This window comes from Dermochelys coriacea, chromosome 1 (genome assembly GCF_009764565.3).
Source record: "Dermochelys coriacea isolate rDerCor1 chromosome 1, rDerCor1.pri.v4, whole genome shotgun sequence".
Taxonomy (NCBI): Eukaryota; Metazoa; Chordata; order Testudines; family Dermochelyidae; genus Dermochelys; species Dermochelys coriacea.
Genome location: NC_050068.2, coordinates 153,507,512 through 153,527,018, shown reverse-complemented (window position 1 = coordinate 153,527,018; position 19,507 = coordinate 153,507,512). Strand labels below are relative to the sequence as shown.

At 42.9% G+C, this 19,507-nt stretch overlaps 1 protein-coding gene across 10 annotated transcripts in view; it reads right to left on the bottom strand.

The window, feature by feature from the left end:
- USP9X (ubiquitin specific peptidase 9 X-linked) overlaps positions 1–19,507 on the bottom strand; it is a 200,162-nt gene that overhangs the window by 78,569 nt on the left and 102,086 nt on the right. For all 10 annotated transcript variants that reach the window (XM_043505905.1, XM_038384263.2, XM_038384284.2 and 7 more), the window contains 4 exons: positions 18,678–18,765; positions 10,884–11,226; positions 8,767–8,862; positions 7,193–7,404 (listed from right to left, as the gene is read on the bottom strand). In XM_043505905.1, coding sequence (XP_043361840.1) covers positions 7,193–7,404; positions 8,767–8,862; positions 10,884–11,226; positions 18,678–18,765 — 739 coding nt within the window. The remainder of the gene's footprint in view (positions 1–7,192; positions 7,405–8,766; positions 8,863–10,883; positions 11,227–18,677; positions 18,766–19,507) is intronic.

Sequence of the window (19,507 nt, the reverse complement as noted above, 5' to 3'; positions counted from 1 at the left end):
CCACCCCTTGGGGGCTGGCCTAGGCCCTGCCACACTCCCCCAAATGTTCCTCTGTGCCCCTCTAGGGGTGTGTGCCCCATAGTTTGGGGACCGCTGATCTCGGCCACCCCGACAGGTGTTTGTCTAACCTGCTCTTTAAAAAGAATCTCCAATGACGCAGGTTCCACAACCTCCCTAGGCAATTTATGCCAGTGCTTAACTACCCTGACAGGAAGTTTTTCCTAATGTCTAACCTAAACCACCCTTGCTGTAATTTAAGCCCATTGCTTCTTGTCCTATCCTCAAAGGTTAAAGAGAACAATCTTCCCTCACAGGTCATGTTTTCTAGACCTTTAATTTTTGTTTCTCTTCTTTGGACTTTCTCCAATTTGTCCATATCATTCCGGAAATGTGGCATCCAGAACTGGACACAACACTCCAGTTGAGGCCTAATCAGCACGGAGTAGAGCGAAAGAATTACTTCTTGTGTCTTGCTTATGACATTCCTGATAATACACTGCAGAAAAATATTTGCCTTTTTTTTCGCAACAGTTACAATGTTGGCTCATATTTAGCTTGTGATCCACTATGACTCCCAGATCCCTTTCTGCAGTACTCCTTCCTAGGCAATCATTTCCAATTTTGTATTAGTGCAACCGATTGTTCCTTCCTAAATGAAGTACTTTGCCTTTGTCCTTACTGAATTTCATCTTATTTTCTTCAGACCAATTCTACAGTTCGTCCAGATCATTTTGAATTTTAATCCTATCCTCCAAAGTACTTGCAGCCCCTCCCAGCTTGGTATTATTCACAAATTTTATAAGTGTACTCTCTCTGCCATTAAATCATTGATGAATACATTGAACAGAACTGGACCCAGAACTGATCCCTGCTGGACCCCACTTGATATGTCTTTTCATTAATTATTCCGTGTATTTGTTTTATTTGTTGTTTTTACTTTTGCTCCAGTATAAAAAAATTCACTTTAACGTAATCCAAAACATGGAATGCAAGTATTTTACAGTATCCCAGTAAACATCTCTTGAGGTATAAGAGGGCACTGACAGCACTAACCACAGTGCTTATTGCAGCAATAGTGGTCATGTCAAGCAGAAGACCGGCTTTCCTCTACAAACTGCATAGAGGATCTGAAGTGGAGGTTACTGACTAACAGGAGGTTCTCTGAGATGCGTGGTCCCTACCCGTATTCCGCACATGGTACGCATAAGCGCCATTCACCTGAATCCAGAGATTTGGCCCACACATCCTCTTACTCCCAAGAGAGGGTATAAGAAGCAGCGTAGATTGACGCCCTCTCAGTTCTTCCTCTTACCACAAATCTAAGCAGATCTACAGCATAGGGGACAGAGGGTATGTAATGGAATACTGATAGGGACCACACATCTCAAAGAACTCCTGTTTAAGTAACCTCCACTTTTTCTTTGAGTGCTGGTCCCTATGTGTATTCCACATGTGGGAGATTCACAAGCAATTACCAGATCACAAGTGGGTGTGAAGAAGCCTGCAACAAAGATGCATGCAGCTCCGCAGCAGAGGCTTAGACTAGTGCATAATGTCTAGCAAACGTGTCTATGGAGCTCTAGGGGCTGATCTGCATGTCGTGCACTGGGACCTCCTGCAGGGATGCTACTGTGCTGGCCTGCACTCTTGTGGAATGGGCTGTTAGTGACAGAAGGTGGGATGCGAGTTAGTCTATAGCATTTCTTAATTCAGCCATAAAAACACTTAGCAATTCTTTAAGAAGATACTGACCACAGGATCTCTCTGTTATCACAACAAACTATCTTGGAGATTTTCTGATGGAATTATTTCTTTACAGGTAAAAGGCAAGGACACTCCTGATGTCAAGGGAGTGAAGTCTTCTCTTCAGGAGAAGCATGGCATTTCATAAAAAGGACAGGTAAGTGAATACGCTGGTTAAGGTGGAATCTGGAAACGACCTTGGGGAGAAATTTAGGGTGAAGGAACACTTTGTCCCTGTGAAACATCATGGGGGGGGAGGGGTGGAGAGGAGTGTCCACCATAATGGCTCCCAGTTCACTGACCTTCCTGAAGTAATGGCAACTAGAAATGCCACTTCCATGGATAGACAGGACATGGAACATGTTGCTACGGGTTCAAATGGAGGTCTAATAAGCTTTGACATCATGAGGTTCAGACCCTATAGCAGAGTGGGTTTAGTGACTGGTGGAGAAGCACTGATGAAACCCTTCATGAACCATATCATAGCTGGCTGGGTAAAGACAGACTGTCTATTGGGGAGAAAAAGCTACTAATGACTGCTAGGTTGATCTGTAATGAGCTGATCAAGAGAACAGATTTTTTTTTTTTTTTTAAAGAGACAAGAGGTAATCCAGAATGATCAGGACGACGCTTAAAGGGACTGGGAGAGACTGATTGTGCTGCACCCAAGTTGACAAGTGTTTCCATTTAGCCAGATAACAGGATCTGGTCCATTCTTTCCTAACTCTGCGAAAGCATAGCCTGGACTGCAGCCGAATAAGAGCGATCTACCTCTGACACCCATCCAAACACCAGGCTGTGAAGTGGAGACAACCCTGGTTGGGGTGACTGAACCTTCCCTTGTCCTGCATCAGGAATTCTGGGAAGGGGTGGATCTTGACTGGAGACACTGAGAAGCTTTGGGAACCAAAATCGCTTGGGCCAGTAGAGCACTAGGAGAATGACACTAGCCCTTTTGTAACGTATCTTTCTCAGCACTTATGGAAACGGGGATGGGAGGAAACGCTCATCCACAAAACCGCTCGTCCATGACAGTAGAAGCATGTCACCTTGGGAGTCATGACCTGTGGTTCCTCTGAAATAATATAAAAAGAAAAGGAGTACTTTTTGCAAATACAGACTAACACAGCTGCTACTCTGAAACCTGAAATAATATAGGGGTAGTTTCTTGTTTGTTATGCAGAAAGGTCCCATAGAGATGTGCCCCAAAGCATGAAGATGTCTGTCAGACCAGAGTCACAGACTTCCCATTTTTGGCCTGCTGGGAAATGCCTGGGGTAAAGATGCCTGCTAAGGAGTTGTGGATACCAGAGAAGCATGCTGCCTGGATGGTGGTGATGTGCCTGATGCACAAGCTCCAAAGCCTGACTATCTCCAGACAAAGTGAGAGAGCTCTCACTTATCCTAGTTTGTTTATGTAGACCATGGTGGTGATATTGTCCGACACTACTGGAATGTAGACGGAGCGAATGAGTGGAAGGAAGGCCTTGCACACAAGGCGAACTGCCCACTGCTCCAGGATGTTGATATGTAGTCTGGCCTCCTGTCTGGTCCACATGACTTGTGCAGTGGGGCCAGAAGGCTCCACACCAGAAGGGACCACATCTGTTACAATAATGGCACTAGGAGCAAGGGGAGACAGTCATCCTGGAGTTGATGTGGTCTTTGTTAGGTGAGTAGACCAAACTGAGCTAGGCCTACAGGAAACATAGATGAAGCCTGGCAAAGGATGTTACATAAGTACATTGCCATACAACCTAGCAGCAATAGGCACCAGCACTGTAGTCCTTGTTCTGCAGAAAATCAAAGAAATTAGGTTGTGCATCATCTGAAACCTTTCTGCAGAGAGCAAGGCTCTTACGTAAACAGAGCCCAACACTGCCCCGATCAAGTTTGTCGAGGGGGGTGGGGAGGGGGAGAGATAAAATAGACTTTTCTCTGTTCACGCAAACCTTCAGGGCTGTGAGGCTTTGAATGAGGTACTGAATAGCCAACCTGACCTCCTGTCAAGAGTGACCTACAAGGAGCTAGCTGTCGAGATATGGAAAAACTGTGGCCCTGATTTCTCATCTGGCCCACCACCACAGAGAAAACTTTTGTAAACTCTCTGGGTGCTGTTGCTAGTCCAAAGGTGAGGACCTGGAATTGGAAGTGCACCTGGCCCATGATAAACTGTAGGAACCTCCCGTGGGGGGTGTATGAATGTATATGAAAATATGCATCCTTCACATAGAGAGCCACAAACCACATCCCTTCTTGAAGAGAGGGGATTATTGATGCCAATATGACCATCCTGAATTTCATCTTCCAAACGAAGATCGGGAGTTGCCAAAGATCCTGAATGGGTCTCCATCCCCAGTCTTTTTTGTTTTTAAAAAACAAAACCCTCTTCCTTGATACTGAGGATCTAGTCCCCCTCAGTGTAACAGGGACTCCGCTTCTTGTGGAAGAATTGCCTCATGAGAGTGGTCCATGAAGGGCAATGGGGAAGGGAAGGAGATGAACTCTATGGACTATCCCTAATGTATAATCTCCAAGCCCCAGCCATTTATAACAATAAACTCCCAGTTGGGGGCAAACAGAATGAGATGGCCTCCCAAGGTGACAGAAGGAGAGGCAGGTGGCATCAGAGAAGGCGAGCAGGTCTTGACTAAAATGTCAAAAATTGTTCCTAAACACAGACTGGGAATGGGTCACGGTCATGGTAATTGGCAATGCGGAACTGCAAACCCAGAGAAAAGATCTCTCTCCCCAGAAGTCCAATTTCTTGGAGCCCTTTTCTGATGGGGTGATCCTTCAGTATTGAGACCTGTTACAGGCCGCTAAGGAACGTACCACCAGGGAGTTGGGAGCAAGGTAGGAGAACAGGAATTCAGCTCCCTTCGCTGGAACAAAACAGCGTTTCTGAGCCGTCTTATGTGTGGGTGTGAAGAACACTGGGGTGTCCAGACCAATCTTGCCAATTCCAATAAGACCTTGTAAACTGGATGCAGAACGTCCAACCGTCGGTGGTGTGGGTCTTGGACTTCCTCCAGAGATATCTGGACATCACTAGCCATTCTTCAAAGTACGTGCTGGTATTGCCTGTCATAATTTGGTGGGGATGAGGAAGGAGAGACTGCCTCATCGGGGGAAGAACAGGAGATTCCTGTCATCTGTGGTTACGGTTCAACATCGTCGTCGTCCTCATGCACCAATGGAACCGGTTGTTGGCGCAAGGGAGAAGAGTGGAAAGTCACCTGTGTGGATCCCAGACATCCATACAGAGATCCCATGGTCCCAAATAGGGCCAGAAAGAGGAGTTTGATTGCAGGCCCATAGCATGTGGAACCATCAGTCCCTAGGGAGATCATGTTCATATGGGTAGTGACCATAAGTCCTGCATCGCCTGTCTGGGTTTGGTTCTCACTGTGGAGGTGAAGGAAAGACTGGTTCACTGGATTTGTCCGAACCCAAAAACTGCTCCTGCTGTAATGACAAAGCCATCAGCACCAGGGCAATCCTGCCTGATGGCTGTAAGCGGAATGGTTCCTGGGATGCCAAAGTAATATCTTCTTCTGGTGTGGTAACGTCCCTCAAGAGCACTGATCCAGAGGAAACTGCGGGTAGTGGAGAAATATATCCTCTGGTGCTGTATAGATCTCTGTGCACCCTGGCACATGGGGAGTTCTCATGGTTGGCACTGAAAGTATTAGTGCATCACTATTTCCAATTCCCCATTGGGTGGACGTGTCAATAGCACAGAGTCTGAAGCTGCATTTGTGGACAGGATCAGTGGATAATGGCCATTGTGCTTCAGTTCCAGAATCACGGACAGAAAAAACGGTTACTCAGTTTCTTGTAACTGTTGTTGCTCGAGATGTGTTGTTCATGTCAATTCCAATCAGGGGTGTGCACGTAATGTGCACGCCATCCGGAAGATTTTTTCCTTAGCAATGTCTGAATGGTCAACCTGGGTGCCCCCTTAAATTGCCCCTTCATGGCGCCCAATATAGGACCCTGCCGACCCACCACCCCCTTAGTTCCTTCTTACCACTGGTGGCAGCTAGCTGGAACGAACTGCTGCTCTTGCTTTGCAGGCATGTTTGGGCAGTGCCCACTCTTCGTGTTCATAACTTTTAGTTTTAGTTAGTTAATAGTCCCAAGGGTTCAGGCTCTGTGAGGACTGTGGAATGTTTATGCCTCAGAGCGACCCTCACTCTTCCTGTCTGCAGTGCCTGGGGGAGAGCCACCAGAAGGAGAAGAGCAGAATTTGCAAAGGGTTCTGCCCTAGGATCTTGAAGGACAGAGGTCAAAGATCCTTCTTCCTATACACCTCAATGGGCTTGGGGAAGGAGCCTCTCTCTTATGGACAGTCTTTGACCCCATGAGAATGTCCCTTATTCTCATGGGAAGCCCTCGTGGAAGAGTCTTTGGGCAGAGACACCCACAGCTCTGCTCCTACTCAGAGGGGTGAGCACTGCTTGTTTGCTGAGGCCGATGTATGGGGACGAGGGGGGGCGGTTTTCTGGCCCAGATAGGAGAGAGGCTTCCTTGCCTTCTCCATTAAGCATTTTCTAAGGTGAAGCTCATGACCTTTGCAAGTTGTTAGTGGAAATGAGCAACAAATACTGCCAAAATAAGCAGAGATAGCATTGGTGTTCGTCGCTGATGGAGAAGGGTCTAGGGCAGGAGATGCAGTTTTTGAAGCCCAGGAGTCTGGGCATAGTCCCCAGTCCGGGGAAACAAACTATACTAACTACACTAAGACTAAGCTGAAGAACTACTTAAAATCTTATCTACAGGTTTTCTGAAAGGCTGAAACAAGAGATGACACTGAATTCTGATTCAGACCATGTGGCAGTAAGAAGTGAGCGAGAGGACATCAACTCATACTTCTTAAACCCTCGTTCGGGAGCATGAGGAGAGCTACTGCGCATATACAGGCCAATGGACACTGCTTGTTAAAATCTCCGGACTCAAGCACATGGTGTGCATGAGTATCATATAAGAAATACACATAGGGACCAGCACTTGAAACAAGAATGCCTTTTTTTCAATACAAATAATGAATATTTTTGAAATAAAAGGAAATATAGCAAAAAAGTATTTAATGACACTGTGTGTCAACTACAGGACCAAGTGCCAGATATTCAGATTTAATTCTAGTTCTGTTAACCAATTAGCTCCTACCTATATGTGGATGCCTACCTACCTCATAAAGTAATTGTGAAAGTTATTGATTTAGAATGCCTAATAAGTTCATTACATTAATTTAAAGGTGTTTTTGAAGGAAATTAAATGTTATTTGTTCAATAGCAGTTTGTAATATTCACTTAGGATAACTGCTACAGGATTTCTTTTGTACACTGGTTAAGGAAGTTAAATTAATTTTGAAACTAAAACATTTTCCACTGTTAAGATCACTTTAATGAAGATGAATCACAGTAGTTCTGAGTTCTTCACAAACCTTGACATAGGAAGAATTGTTCTCTCTTCATGGTAATCACTGTCACATTCATTTATATACTCCCTTAAAACAGTCAATACTCGCACCATTCGTATTGCTTCTTGCCTTGCACAATTAATACTGTCTTTATCTCCATCCAAAACACACAGTGTATCATAGGAGGCCTTCAAACGATCAAAGCAGGATTGAATGAAGTCTTCATGGATAACTACCTAATGTAACGTACAAGAGAAATTGGGACAATTACAAAATATTACATAGCCACCTTTCAGCTGCAGAATCAAACAAACATGTGCTATAAAATCTTAACTGAAAAACAAATCTTTACTCAAGACTATTCACAACTTTGGTTTTCTCCACACTAACACTGATAATCTAATATAGTGTATTTTTTTTTTAAATATCAGTGTTAACTCTGCAACTTGTGTGTGTATACTACAAACCTTGCCCCTCAACCCACCGACTTGAACCAAATAGCTGCAATGTAAGCAAAGTGCAGCTCTGTGCAGGACAGTAAGTTGGACTGCTCTCTCATTTAGTTGCTGCTCGCCACAGACTAGAATATGGAATATTTACATATCCATCTGGCAGGTAGTACCTATATCTTTAGACTGTATTTTGCAGACTGCTGGTTTTGAGGACTAAAAAAAAAATGTGTCCTTAATGGAACAACGAAGGAAAGTGGAGTGTAGCAAGGGGTTGTGGGTTAAAAATACAACATTAGATGCAAGAAACTGGTTGGAGGTGATCTGGAGGGCACAAAAGTCCTCAAAGTTTTAGGATTATGTTTTCAAATGTTTATACTTAAAACTACTGAATTCAAGAAAGGCACAGAAGGTTTCTGTTACTGCACTGCCCTCCCTGGCGCTATGGCTGCAATATGCATGAGCAAGCTCATAACAACACTGCCCACTAGTACTATCTTGGTAACAACAAAGGAAATTTCAGAAATCCCAACAGTTTATCCTTTCCATGATCTTTCTAGAAACTTGCAAGTCTCTCTCACTTTCTAATGAAACACAGTAATAGGCAAGTCTGAATCTTGAGAGAAAGGATTTGATTCTCCAGAGCTTAGTTAAGATTGCTCATTTCTGAGAGCTTTGCAATGCTCTCTTATGTGAGAAGTGAAATGAATTCAAGGGTTGTATTAGCCACGATTGGCATGACCTAGCCCCAGCCAGCGAACACACTGGACAAAATATCACATACCTCAAATCCCAGCAGAATGCAAAACTAAGTATTTGGCTTGAGCCACTGTTTTGCTAATGGAAATACAACAGACGTAACTAACAAGTACATTAAACTGAGATTTCTCAAAAGCCAGTCATTTTAATCTTTAAACACTGTTAGTAGATCACTAAATCTCTGCAAACAGCTAAAAGAAACTAAAGGGTAGCTTCACAAACATGCTGTACATATTAAAATCTGTACACGGGCAAGAGTGCATTGTCCAAGAGGGCGTTCCATGGATGGGAACTGTCATATTTTCAAAACTTTAAGCTATCAAAATATCACAATTGTTAAATTTTACGATCATCTTTATTCAATATTACATTCCACTCAATTTTTTTTACCTGATTAACTTGTAACCTTGGACCAAGATTAGTATAGATCTCTTTAAGCAGATCTATTGCTCTGCTGGCAATGTCATCATTTCCCTGAATCACAACCTAAACAATAAAAAGTATGAATGCATTTTTAACTCTTTTTGGTATCCAGTTTAAAAAACAAAAGGACTACACATGAACATATCCTCGTAACAATGGATAAAATATTTCTTCTCATTCATCAGTACAAAAAAGTAACTAAAGTATATAATCAAAATACAGTCCTTGTAAATTATCTGTCTAATGTGACCCCAATCAAGATTAAGATTCAATCAAATTAACTGCTTTAAAAGAATTCACCAGTGTCTGCAAAAAACAGATTATGCTTTGTCAAGTGACAGAATGGCACATAAAATTTTCTTTAAATATCTCCATGCTATGTTTCTAGTGCCACCTGTTTTAAAGAATATGCATTCTTGTTGTATAATTACCAACTAAATTTGAGGCCCAGAAAAACATTTAGTTAGCTGCAATTAAATCTTAACCTTCCAATGATCTAAATATACCAGTACTTACAAGTTTTGTGTTTTGTTAGTTAGGAATTCCGGGCAATTAAGAGAAGTTAATTTTTTAATTAAACAATTTAATACCATTAAAGACCTCTCTCAATTCAAGATAATCTGTGCCACCTTTTAAGATGAGATTTAAAATTTACTTCAGAACCTAGAAAAAGGAGTGTTGAACCTAATTTGAATATTAGGAAACTTACTGCTAGCCACTGGCCTGAATTGAAGCTGAAAAGCTGTCATAAACTGGTCCCACTAAGTGGCAAGATAGTAGCTCCAGGCAGAAGGGCAGATCCAAGGAAGTTACTGTCCACAACTGACAGCTCAGAAGAGCAGCCCCATTGCTTTTTCACTAGGCATATCTCAAATGTTTGGATTACACTCTTGGTCAGGGATCGGCAACCTTTGGCACACTGCCCGTCAGGGAAATCCGCTGGTGGGCCAGGCCGGTTTGTTTACCTGCAGCATCCGTAGCTTCGGCTGATCACAGATCCCACTGGCCTTGGTTCGCCGATCCAGATCAATGGGGGCTGCAAGAAGCGGTGGCCAGCAAATCCCTCGGCCCACGCTGCTTCCTGCAGCCCCCATTGGCCTGGAACCAGCAAACTGCAGCCAGTGGGAGCGTTGATCGGCCGAACCTGGGGACATTGAAGGTAAACAAACCGGCACGGCACGCCAGCAGATTTCCCTGACAGGCCATGTGCCAAAGGTTGCCAATCCCTGCTCTACGTACTTCAAGTGCTTTACAAAATGAAACATTAATGTTGATGCTGTAGCGCAGCCATTATATACTAGACATCAAAGGTATTTGAGAAATGGAATGCTGAAAGTTAGAGTAGATAACGCCAGTGTCCTCTATTTAATAACTATCATGGGATCATCAGCTGTCACCTAGAAACCACCAACCTTGAACAAAAAAAGGATGTCTCATCTTTCATCCAAAAGACTGCATCCATGACTCTGCAGTAGTGAGTATAAGCTCCATATTTAGTAAAGGGACTAAAACAATGATCACTTTGTTCAGAGATGAGAGTGCAATACCTGTTTGTTACTTATACAATACTGCAACTAATTATATGAGCCAGTTTCTCAGATGCTCAAAATAAAGTTCAGTTCCATTTCCTGTTAACTGGAAAGATAAATCTTTTCCCCCAACCCCGAGATGTTACTGGCCATTAGTAGAAATGGTGATTTCATAAGTAAAATCACTCGTGAGTGAGAGCATAAGGTAAACGAACAACGCACGTCAAAGAGATTTTAAAAATTAAACAAATGGAATTGGTTTTATGGTACAAACAAAACCTTAATTTCACAAGCACAGACATTACAAATACACTTTTTTTAATTCCTTCTTTTATTTCTCTGTCATATTCTGAGTTCTAAGTTAATTATTTCCCAAGGCTGAACCTTGGAGTATGAAGGGAAAACAGAACCATCAATTTTCATGCAGTTAGTTTGAAAATCCTATTAAATTACAAAAACGTAAGTCTACACAGATTCAGTTACAGTCTTAAATAATTTTTCTTTTAACAAAAACATAGCAGTAAGCCATTTGCATGTTTCCCCTTCTGTACTTACCCTCCAAAGGTAGTCTAATCCTATTAATTCCAAGTCATCCATCATATAAGCTCGTCTTTTCGCTACTAGCTTCCCTTCTCGACAGTTCACAGCTTTGAAGAAACGTTCAAAACATTTCATTCCATTTTCTGTTAATAGGGAAGGATCCAACTGAAGCACATTATTTTCAAAGAAGTCTTTATTAATGTCAGGGTCTAAATCTGGTTCATCGCCCATTAGTTTGGAATACCACTTAAAACAGGCTTCACGATCACAAAGATAGACTGCATTTTCGGCTAAACACTTCCATATTTGCTTCGCCTGAGGGGCGCAGAGCCACAGTTGACCATCCTTCAATAAAAATCTTGAGCAAAACAAAAACAATTAATAACACTGACATCTTAACATTTTAGAGACACTAAAATTACAGTAAACATATGTTATAGGCCTGAGTTTGAAAACTTTTGCTCATATGACCAGTCCTCATTCACATGAGTAGTCCCATGATTGTCTTCATCAGAGTAAAAGTTTGCAGGATCAGGCCCCAGAATTCTAACTATGCACGGAAACTAGATTAGACAAAAATATGCATTACCTATAAAGTACTGAACATGCATTTATCTCTCCAAAGACATTTAATTAAGGTGGTCACTATACAAACGATAACTTGAATTTTTATGTCATGATTCTTTCTATATTAAGCAAAACTATATTTAAGCGACCATATTACTGGATTATCTAAACTTTCTTAGCCCTCTTAATTCTGAGGATGCAACACAGTGAAATGAAAAATTATATCTAACAATGGATTGAGTTATCGATATTAGATTGGAAGTAGGAAGTGAGTCTGAAATCTGTAGTGAAATTCTAGGGTACTTCATTCACAGTTCAGAAAATAAGACAATTACTCTTCATGCATCCTTTAATTCCAAGAAAGGTCTTGGAGAAGTCTAACTTTACAGTATATCTGTGTGAAAGATAACCCTAATAATTCTTGTAAGAACATTTCAAGAAAATACACAATAGATTTTACTCTTCAAGAATCAGTTATATATGGATCAAAGTAAAATACTCTGACTGTATGTGAAAGAAAGAGGACTAGAGAGTAACAAAACTGTTCATACAAATCATAAACCTTATGTTTATAGAATATTATGACATGCAATTATAAATTTGGCAATATTATTCCATTATATACATACCAAAATCATTGCCAAATTTCAAGAAAAATATAGTTTAACTATTAGAATATGATAGAATGATAATTGTTTAAAGATTGGTGGCCAGGAGTTAGTCCCCACTATTTGGTGAAGTAACCATTTAATAAGAGATTACTTACCTATAGTTTTCTGAGACGAGTGGTCCCTCTCTGTATTCCAGTGAGGGTGGGTTTATGGAGCAGGAGAATTTAAAAATAGTCACGTCTGTTGGTTTGCGCACGCGCTCTTGCTTTGCCTCATGGTTTCGTCAAAGGCAATAAAGGGTAAGGTGGACCGACGGTGTCTCCAGTTCCTTCTCCACGACAAATCAAATAGATCCGCAGCAAAAGGGAAGGAGAGCAAGAAGTGGAATACGGATAGGGACCACACATCTCAAAAGAACCTCCAGTTACAGGTAAGTAACCGCCTCTTCAAGTGATGGTCCCTATTATATTCCACTGAGGGTGATTAACAAGTAGTACTTAATTTGGAGAAGGGTGCAAGGACAAGGATGGAATGGTCGAACTAAGGACAGCCACACTAAATGAAATATCCATTGCAGAGTCCTGCACCAAGGTGTAATGTGCAGTGAAAGTATGTACTGAACACCACATGGCTGCCCTACATACGTCTGGAAGTAGCACATTGTGGAGGATGGCCATAGTCAATGCCTTGGCTCTTCTAGAATGGGCTCTCATCCCAAGGGGTGGAGGCAGTTCTGACAACTGACAGAACATAATGCACCCCAAAATCCTTTGTGTGGAAACAGTTGGCCCCTTAATCTTCTCAGCTATAGCTATAGGGAGTCTAGGGGACTTCCTGATTGGTCTAGTCCTCTGCAGGTAGAAGGTTGTGGCCCTGCGGACATTGACGGAGTGACAGTGCTGCTCTTCCACTGAGGTGTGAGGCTTTGGAAAGAAAGCAGGTAAGCCTATGGGTTGACTGACATGAAACCAGGATACGACCTTCGGTAGAAACTTGAGGTGCAGGGATAGGAAGATTTTGTCCTTATGAAACGTGGTGAAAGGGGGGGGGGTCTGTCATCATAGCTCCCAGTTCACCTACCCTTCTGGCCAAACTAATAGCCATTAGGAAGGTCACTTTCATAGAAAGGAGGGACAGAGCATGAAGCTAATGGCTCAAAGAGCAGTTTCATTACTGCAGCTAGAACGAGGTTGAGATCCAACTGGGAGGCGATAGGTTGTATGGGTGGTAAAGTCCTCAGCAGACCTTTTCAAAACCTGAGAGTCAACAGATGTGTAAATATGAAGTATCCTTCCACGGGAGGGTGAAAGGCGCTGATAGCTGCTAAATGGACCTTGAGAGACTTGAGGACAAGTCCCAACATATTCAAGGACAGCAGGTAGTCCAAAAGGGGAATGTCCACTTTCTCCAGGGAAAGCCCATTCTGCTGGGCACAGGAGGTGAAGTGTTTCCACTTGACCTGGGGAAGGTGTAGCTGATCTAGTCTGACCAGTGGAGGATGAGAATATTACCTTGAGAGTGGATAACACCATCTCCCCTTTGAGTAGTATGTGCTGTATTTGTTATTGACATGGGAGGCAAAAGGGTCTCTGATCAGAGTCCCCCATTGGTTGAAGATGTCATTTACTATGGAGTTGTGAAGCTCCCACTTGTGATCAACAATGAATCTTCAGCTGAGTCTGCAATCACATTCTGAGTCCCTGGAAGATAAGCTACCGACGACAGGATCTTGTGGCCAATGCACCAATCCCATAGTTGACCATTTTCCTGCACAGAGCAGTCAACTTCGTGCCCCCTTGCTTGTTAATGTAATAAACAATGGTGGTGCTGATAAGAACATGATGGGAGCGAATGGAAGGTAGAAATGCTTGACACACTTGTTGTACTGCCCAGAGTTCAAGAATGTTGATGTGTCTCCTGGTATCCATCCCATGGGTTCCACGTCCTTTGTGTCACATGTTCAATTTGTGCTCCCAATCCTGTGAGGGATGTTTCTGATAATTGGTCTGTCCAGGGAGGATGGGAGAAAGGGGATCCCTGTACAGACCTGCTGTGGGTCTGTCCACCACTGGAAGGAAGAGAACACTATGCAGACAGTCCCCGCACAAGGTCCATAGCATGTCGCATAGGTAAGTAGACTCTCTGAGGCCACATCTGTAGACTGCAAAGGAAACAATGTACATGCAGACTGCCATGAGGCCAAGAACGGATAAGCAAGTTCTGATTGGGACAGATGGACTGTTGACTACCTGGACAATGAGTGCCTGCGAGTCTGGAATCTGTCCCTTAGTAGGTAAGATCAGGCTGTGATCAAGTTGGAGGCGGCCCTTATGAAGGACTGTGTGGGAATTACAGCTGATTTTTCCATGTTGATGCTGACTCCCAGGGATGAAAGGAGTCTGAGCAACATGGAAGCTGAGATTCTAGCTTCGTCTGTGTATCATGTTGCTAGCAGCCAATCGTCAAGATAGGGGAAAATAAGGACTCCTGAGCATCGGAGAGGGCTGCTATGACAGAGAACTTTGGTGAAGACTCAGGGAGCAGGGGTGAGTCCAAAAGGAAGGACCCTGCACTGAAAATGCTAAAGACCTACCATGAACCTCAGGAATCTTCTGTGGGCTGGATGAATGTCTGTGTGAAAATAGGAGTCCGGCATAGCGAGAGCCATAAACCACCTGCCTTTTCCTAGGGACGGTATGATGGCTACTAAGGCGAAACTGGGGCTTGCGGATAAAGCGACTTAAGTTACAGAGATCCAGGATAGGCCTCCACCTCCCCTTCTTATGTACCAAAAAGTAAGGGCTGGTCTTCACTATAGGGACATTTAACGGGTCTACTGAAGACCTGCTAAATCAATGGCAGAGCACTCTCTGGTCGACCTCGGTACTCCAACTCTCTGAGAAGAGTAAGGGAAGTTGACTGGAGAGCATCTCCCGTTGATGCAGTGCAGTGAAGACACTGGGGTAAGTCAACATAAGCTACGTCAACTCCATCTACGTTATTCGCATAGTTGGAGTAGAGTAATTAAGGTCAACTTACCCCGGTAGTGAAGACAAGCTCCAAGTCTAATAGAACCACATGCACTGATAGTTCGGAGGAACGTGCTCTATCACTCCCCTTTGCAGTACGGGAGCATCCAGTATCAGGATCCTGTTGTGAGCGTGTTCCCTGGAAAGCGATCAGGGTGTGGGTTTTGACTGAGGTAGCGTGGTGAACTCAACTGTATAGCCATAGTGGATGACATCCAGGACCAACCTGTCTACTGTTATTGAGTTCCAGACTAGTAGTAAGAGTGGTAGATGACCCACAAAGGGGGTGAGTTGGTTGCATGGCAGTAGAGATGGTGGTTGACAGCTCTCCAATGGCACTCAAAAATATTGTTTCTGAGCAGTTTGAACATGACAGGATGAAGATTGCAAAGACAGGCCAGGAGGGCAGGATTGTAAAGTCTTATGGTACTTACGAGGAGGTTCATATGGCCTCTGGTGAAAGAAATGGGGGTTCCTGAATCACTGTGTAGGTGGTGGGCTGTAGAATTTCCACTTTGGGCAGGTGGATAGATACCCAGCAATCAAAATGTGGCTCTGGCATCCCTTAGGGAGTGGAGGGAATCATCTGTCTTCTAATTAAACAGGTGTGACTCATCAAAAGGGAGGTCCTCAGTGGTATTCTGCACCTCTCTGGGGAAACCAGATGAGTGCAGCCATGATTTTCTCTGCATGACTATTTCCAGGGCCATCAAGTGTGATGAGATACCTGCAGCACCCACGGCTGACTGTAGTGCTGTTCTAGCCACCAGCTTGTCCTACTCCAGAACAGACTGGAAACAAGCTCCATCTTGCCGAGGAAGCTTTTCAGTAAAGTACTCCAATTTACCGTAGTTAAGGAAATCATATTAGATCAACAAGGCCTGGCAGTTTGAAATACAAAATTGGAGGCTTGCTGAAGAGAAGACCTTGCTTTCCAGAAGGTCTAATCTTTTACCTTCATCTGTTAGGGTAGATCATGGGTGTTGCTGCCTGGACCATTCCATTGATGCTTTTACCATGAGGGAATTGCGTGAGGGTATTAAAAAAAAAACTAAAAACACTCCAAACCCTTCATTGGTGCATAGTATCTCCTGTCTGCCCCTTTGGGGGTAGGAGTGCAAGTGGTCGGGGTTTGCCAAACTTTTTGGGCTGGCATCGTTTATCAGTAGAGCAACCCTGCTCAGTAGTGGGAAATGAAGAATGTCCAGGAGCTAGTGCTGCTTGTCTTGTACTTCCTCCAGCGGAATATGATGCTTGTCTTCCACTGTTCGCAAGAATTCTTGGAATTGCTGAAAGTCATCTGGCAGCAAGGGGGAGCCTGAAGTTGCTGCAGCATCTGGAGAGGACAATGGGAAACACTCTTGCTCCAGTGTTACAGGACTGAGCAGATTGTCCTCCATAACCAATTCGAAGTGCCTGGTCAAGGGTGTCATAAGCAGGGATGGGCAAAGCCTCCCTCACCAAACATGTGCATTCTCATGGTGGGTACTGGGGCCAGAGTCCCCAATAGGGCCAGCAAGATGAATCCAGCATATGCTGAAGAGGGCCCCAGGGGGAGGGCAACCAATAACTTCCCTGTTGGTGGAGAAGGGGTACTGCCATGCCACTGGTGATTCTTTCAGTTACTCGTACTGACCCTTCTACTCCAGCAGAATCCTCCAATGATGAGAACTCAGATCCTGGTTCCAATGGCAGTACCACTGGAGACAGCAGAAGTGTGTAAACCACATGAGAATGAGTGAAAACACAACCAGACTTTGACAAGTCCTATATAGGAGATGGTACCTCCCTAGATGTGGTTTGCAGAGGAAAGCATGGAGATCTGTTCCCTTAGCACCAAAGCCACATGAGCAGTTTGCCCTTTCTCCCATCACCCCAGAATTAATGGTACCCGTTCTGAAGCTGAAATTGAGTGCATGCGGGTCTCGATGCTCAGTACCGGTGGAACTGCCAGTCTGCGCAATTTCTTGTCATGCTTGTACGCCTTGGAACGTGCAGCCTCTCCATGACTAGAACTTGTGGGAGATGTATCATCCTTTGTTTTGGAGGAAGACTTACTGCCATGCTTACACACATGCTTCCTTGCCTCCCGACTAGGCCTTAGCACAGGGTCTATAACCCTAACCTGGGTCTGACTGAAGCCTCCGGCAACTTCCATGAGGTGCTTCTTGAGGCGGAGAGCCCAAGCTTCTCAGGTATGGCTTGGGAAGGACCAGCAGAAACCGCTCCTGAATGAAATGTGGGCTTCTCCCAAACAGTAGAGACAGCATTGGGACTAGTTGCTGACCAAGAACAAACGCGGGCAGGAAGCGCAGATCCTGAAATCTTCGGCATAATCCAGTACCTGTGTGTGGATGCTGGTAGGACCAGTAAACAGATTATCCTGAATTCCCAGTCCTACTAAAACTAAACTATGTAAAAAAAAACCCCAATAAAACAGTAGAAGCAAACTAACTATACAATTCTGAATTTTATTTTATTTTTTTAAGTGTCAGATGAAAGGACAATAGCAACTACAGCTTGGATTTGGACCATGCAGTGATGAGAAGGAACTGGGGACGCAGTTGGTCTGCCCAGCCCTTTACCATCTTGGACAAAATAATGAGGTGAAGCAAGGGCTCATGCGTGGAGCAATGGATATTAGTACTTCCAAATTCTCTGGCTCTGGACACATGGCACACATGTGTAAACCCACCCTCAGTGGAATACAATAAAAACCATTACTCAAAGAAGTACTATTTAGTTTAATTTATAATCAGTTCCGAGTGAAATTCAAAGTTATAATATGAATCTGCATTAAAGAACGGAGTTTAAAAAAATTAGTATCAGACAAATGGAAGAATGATACATCCACAAGGATAACAAATAAATATACTGAGGGAGATAAACTGTGAAAGAATACTGTTATGTCCAAACTAAGAACTTGACAAGTTTCAAGCAGTATCATTCTGTGGCCAATTATTTTTAATATTCTCTTCCTAAATCCTTTGTTTTCTTACTTTATTCAAGAAAGAACTATAAGATGGTCGTTATAAAATCAAAACTCACCTTTTCCATGTTGCTCACAGTAAGTCAATCATTTAAAAAGTTTTATTTTAGGCATATGCATATGTTAATAGCCAAGTAATCAAGAGTTTATTGCTGCACAGTTTGTTATCTTCAGTTATTGTGCCATGTCTAATATTAAGCCATGATCCTAACCCGATATGCACAGAGGAGCAGCCCACCACACACAAAGAGCCTCTTTAAATCAATGGGACTTGGCACATATACTGCGGTCTGCCGGCACACATTTTAGTGCACAATCAAGGCCCTATATTGTAAATTCTGTGGGGGAGGGATCATGTCTTTATGTATACAACCCCTAATACTCTCTTGGGTATTCTAATACTATGTCCTCTTTCAAACCCAGGAATTCCAGCGTTTTACTTTATTTTGCTATCTTGATCTGCTGGAATTAAATGTTAATGCCATACAATAAGCTGGACAACTGTACAAAAGAAACAAAAAGTTCAACAGCATGGTTTCTTTCCATTTCAGAAGTTGAAGTTATGAATTTGTTTGCCTTCTAGGGAAAATGACTTAAGTTACTCGAAACTAACCGTAGGAAGTTAAGTCGCTCCTGTACTTCTTGCACATGACTGTATCTACTTCCTGGTCTTACAGTTTGTGGATCATACTCTCCATGCTCTGCAAATTTAAGAAGTTTTATTAAGCAATACATACAGAAAACAGATGCCAAGTCTAAAGTCTTGTTGCTCTGCAGAGAACTAAACCATTTTTAACAAAAGTGATTAATACATCTGTAATAAGACAATCTTCAGAGACCTGCTCAGAATTAAAGACTAAATTAAGATATACACTGTCAAAGATGCTTGGCCTACAATTAGATCCACCAACTGTTTTTTTACTTGCAGATGTGCACGCTTGTCTCTCATTATGAATAGAATATTAAAATATTCAAGAATACTGCATTCTGCTTACTCAGACAACTGTATTTCTTCATCGCTCAAACTCTTATTTCTTTGAAAAACAAAGTAAGCAGAGAAAAAATCCTGTATACTGGATATACGGTTGATAGGTTAACCCAGCAATGTTGACATTTTAACAATATTGTAACCAGCCTTCATTGTGGCAAGAATTATATCACTTTAAAAAGTGTTTTGTTTTAAAGATGGGTTATATATTGGAGATACCAACTATGACAATGTTTCTTTAAAGCTACCATAAACATTTGTTGTCAGATCAGGGGTTAGGAAGTGGGGAGGGAGAAGAGGCACGACAGCTATCCAATGCAATCTTTATATTGATGAATCAGTTTTTTTTACTCGAATGTAGATACTGAGTCAAACTAGCAATTTCAAGATAGGACAGAACAATATTTATTAGCAGTTGTTACATGTAGAATTAGTATTTCTAATCCTTTCATTGT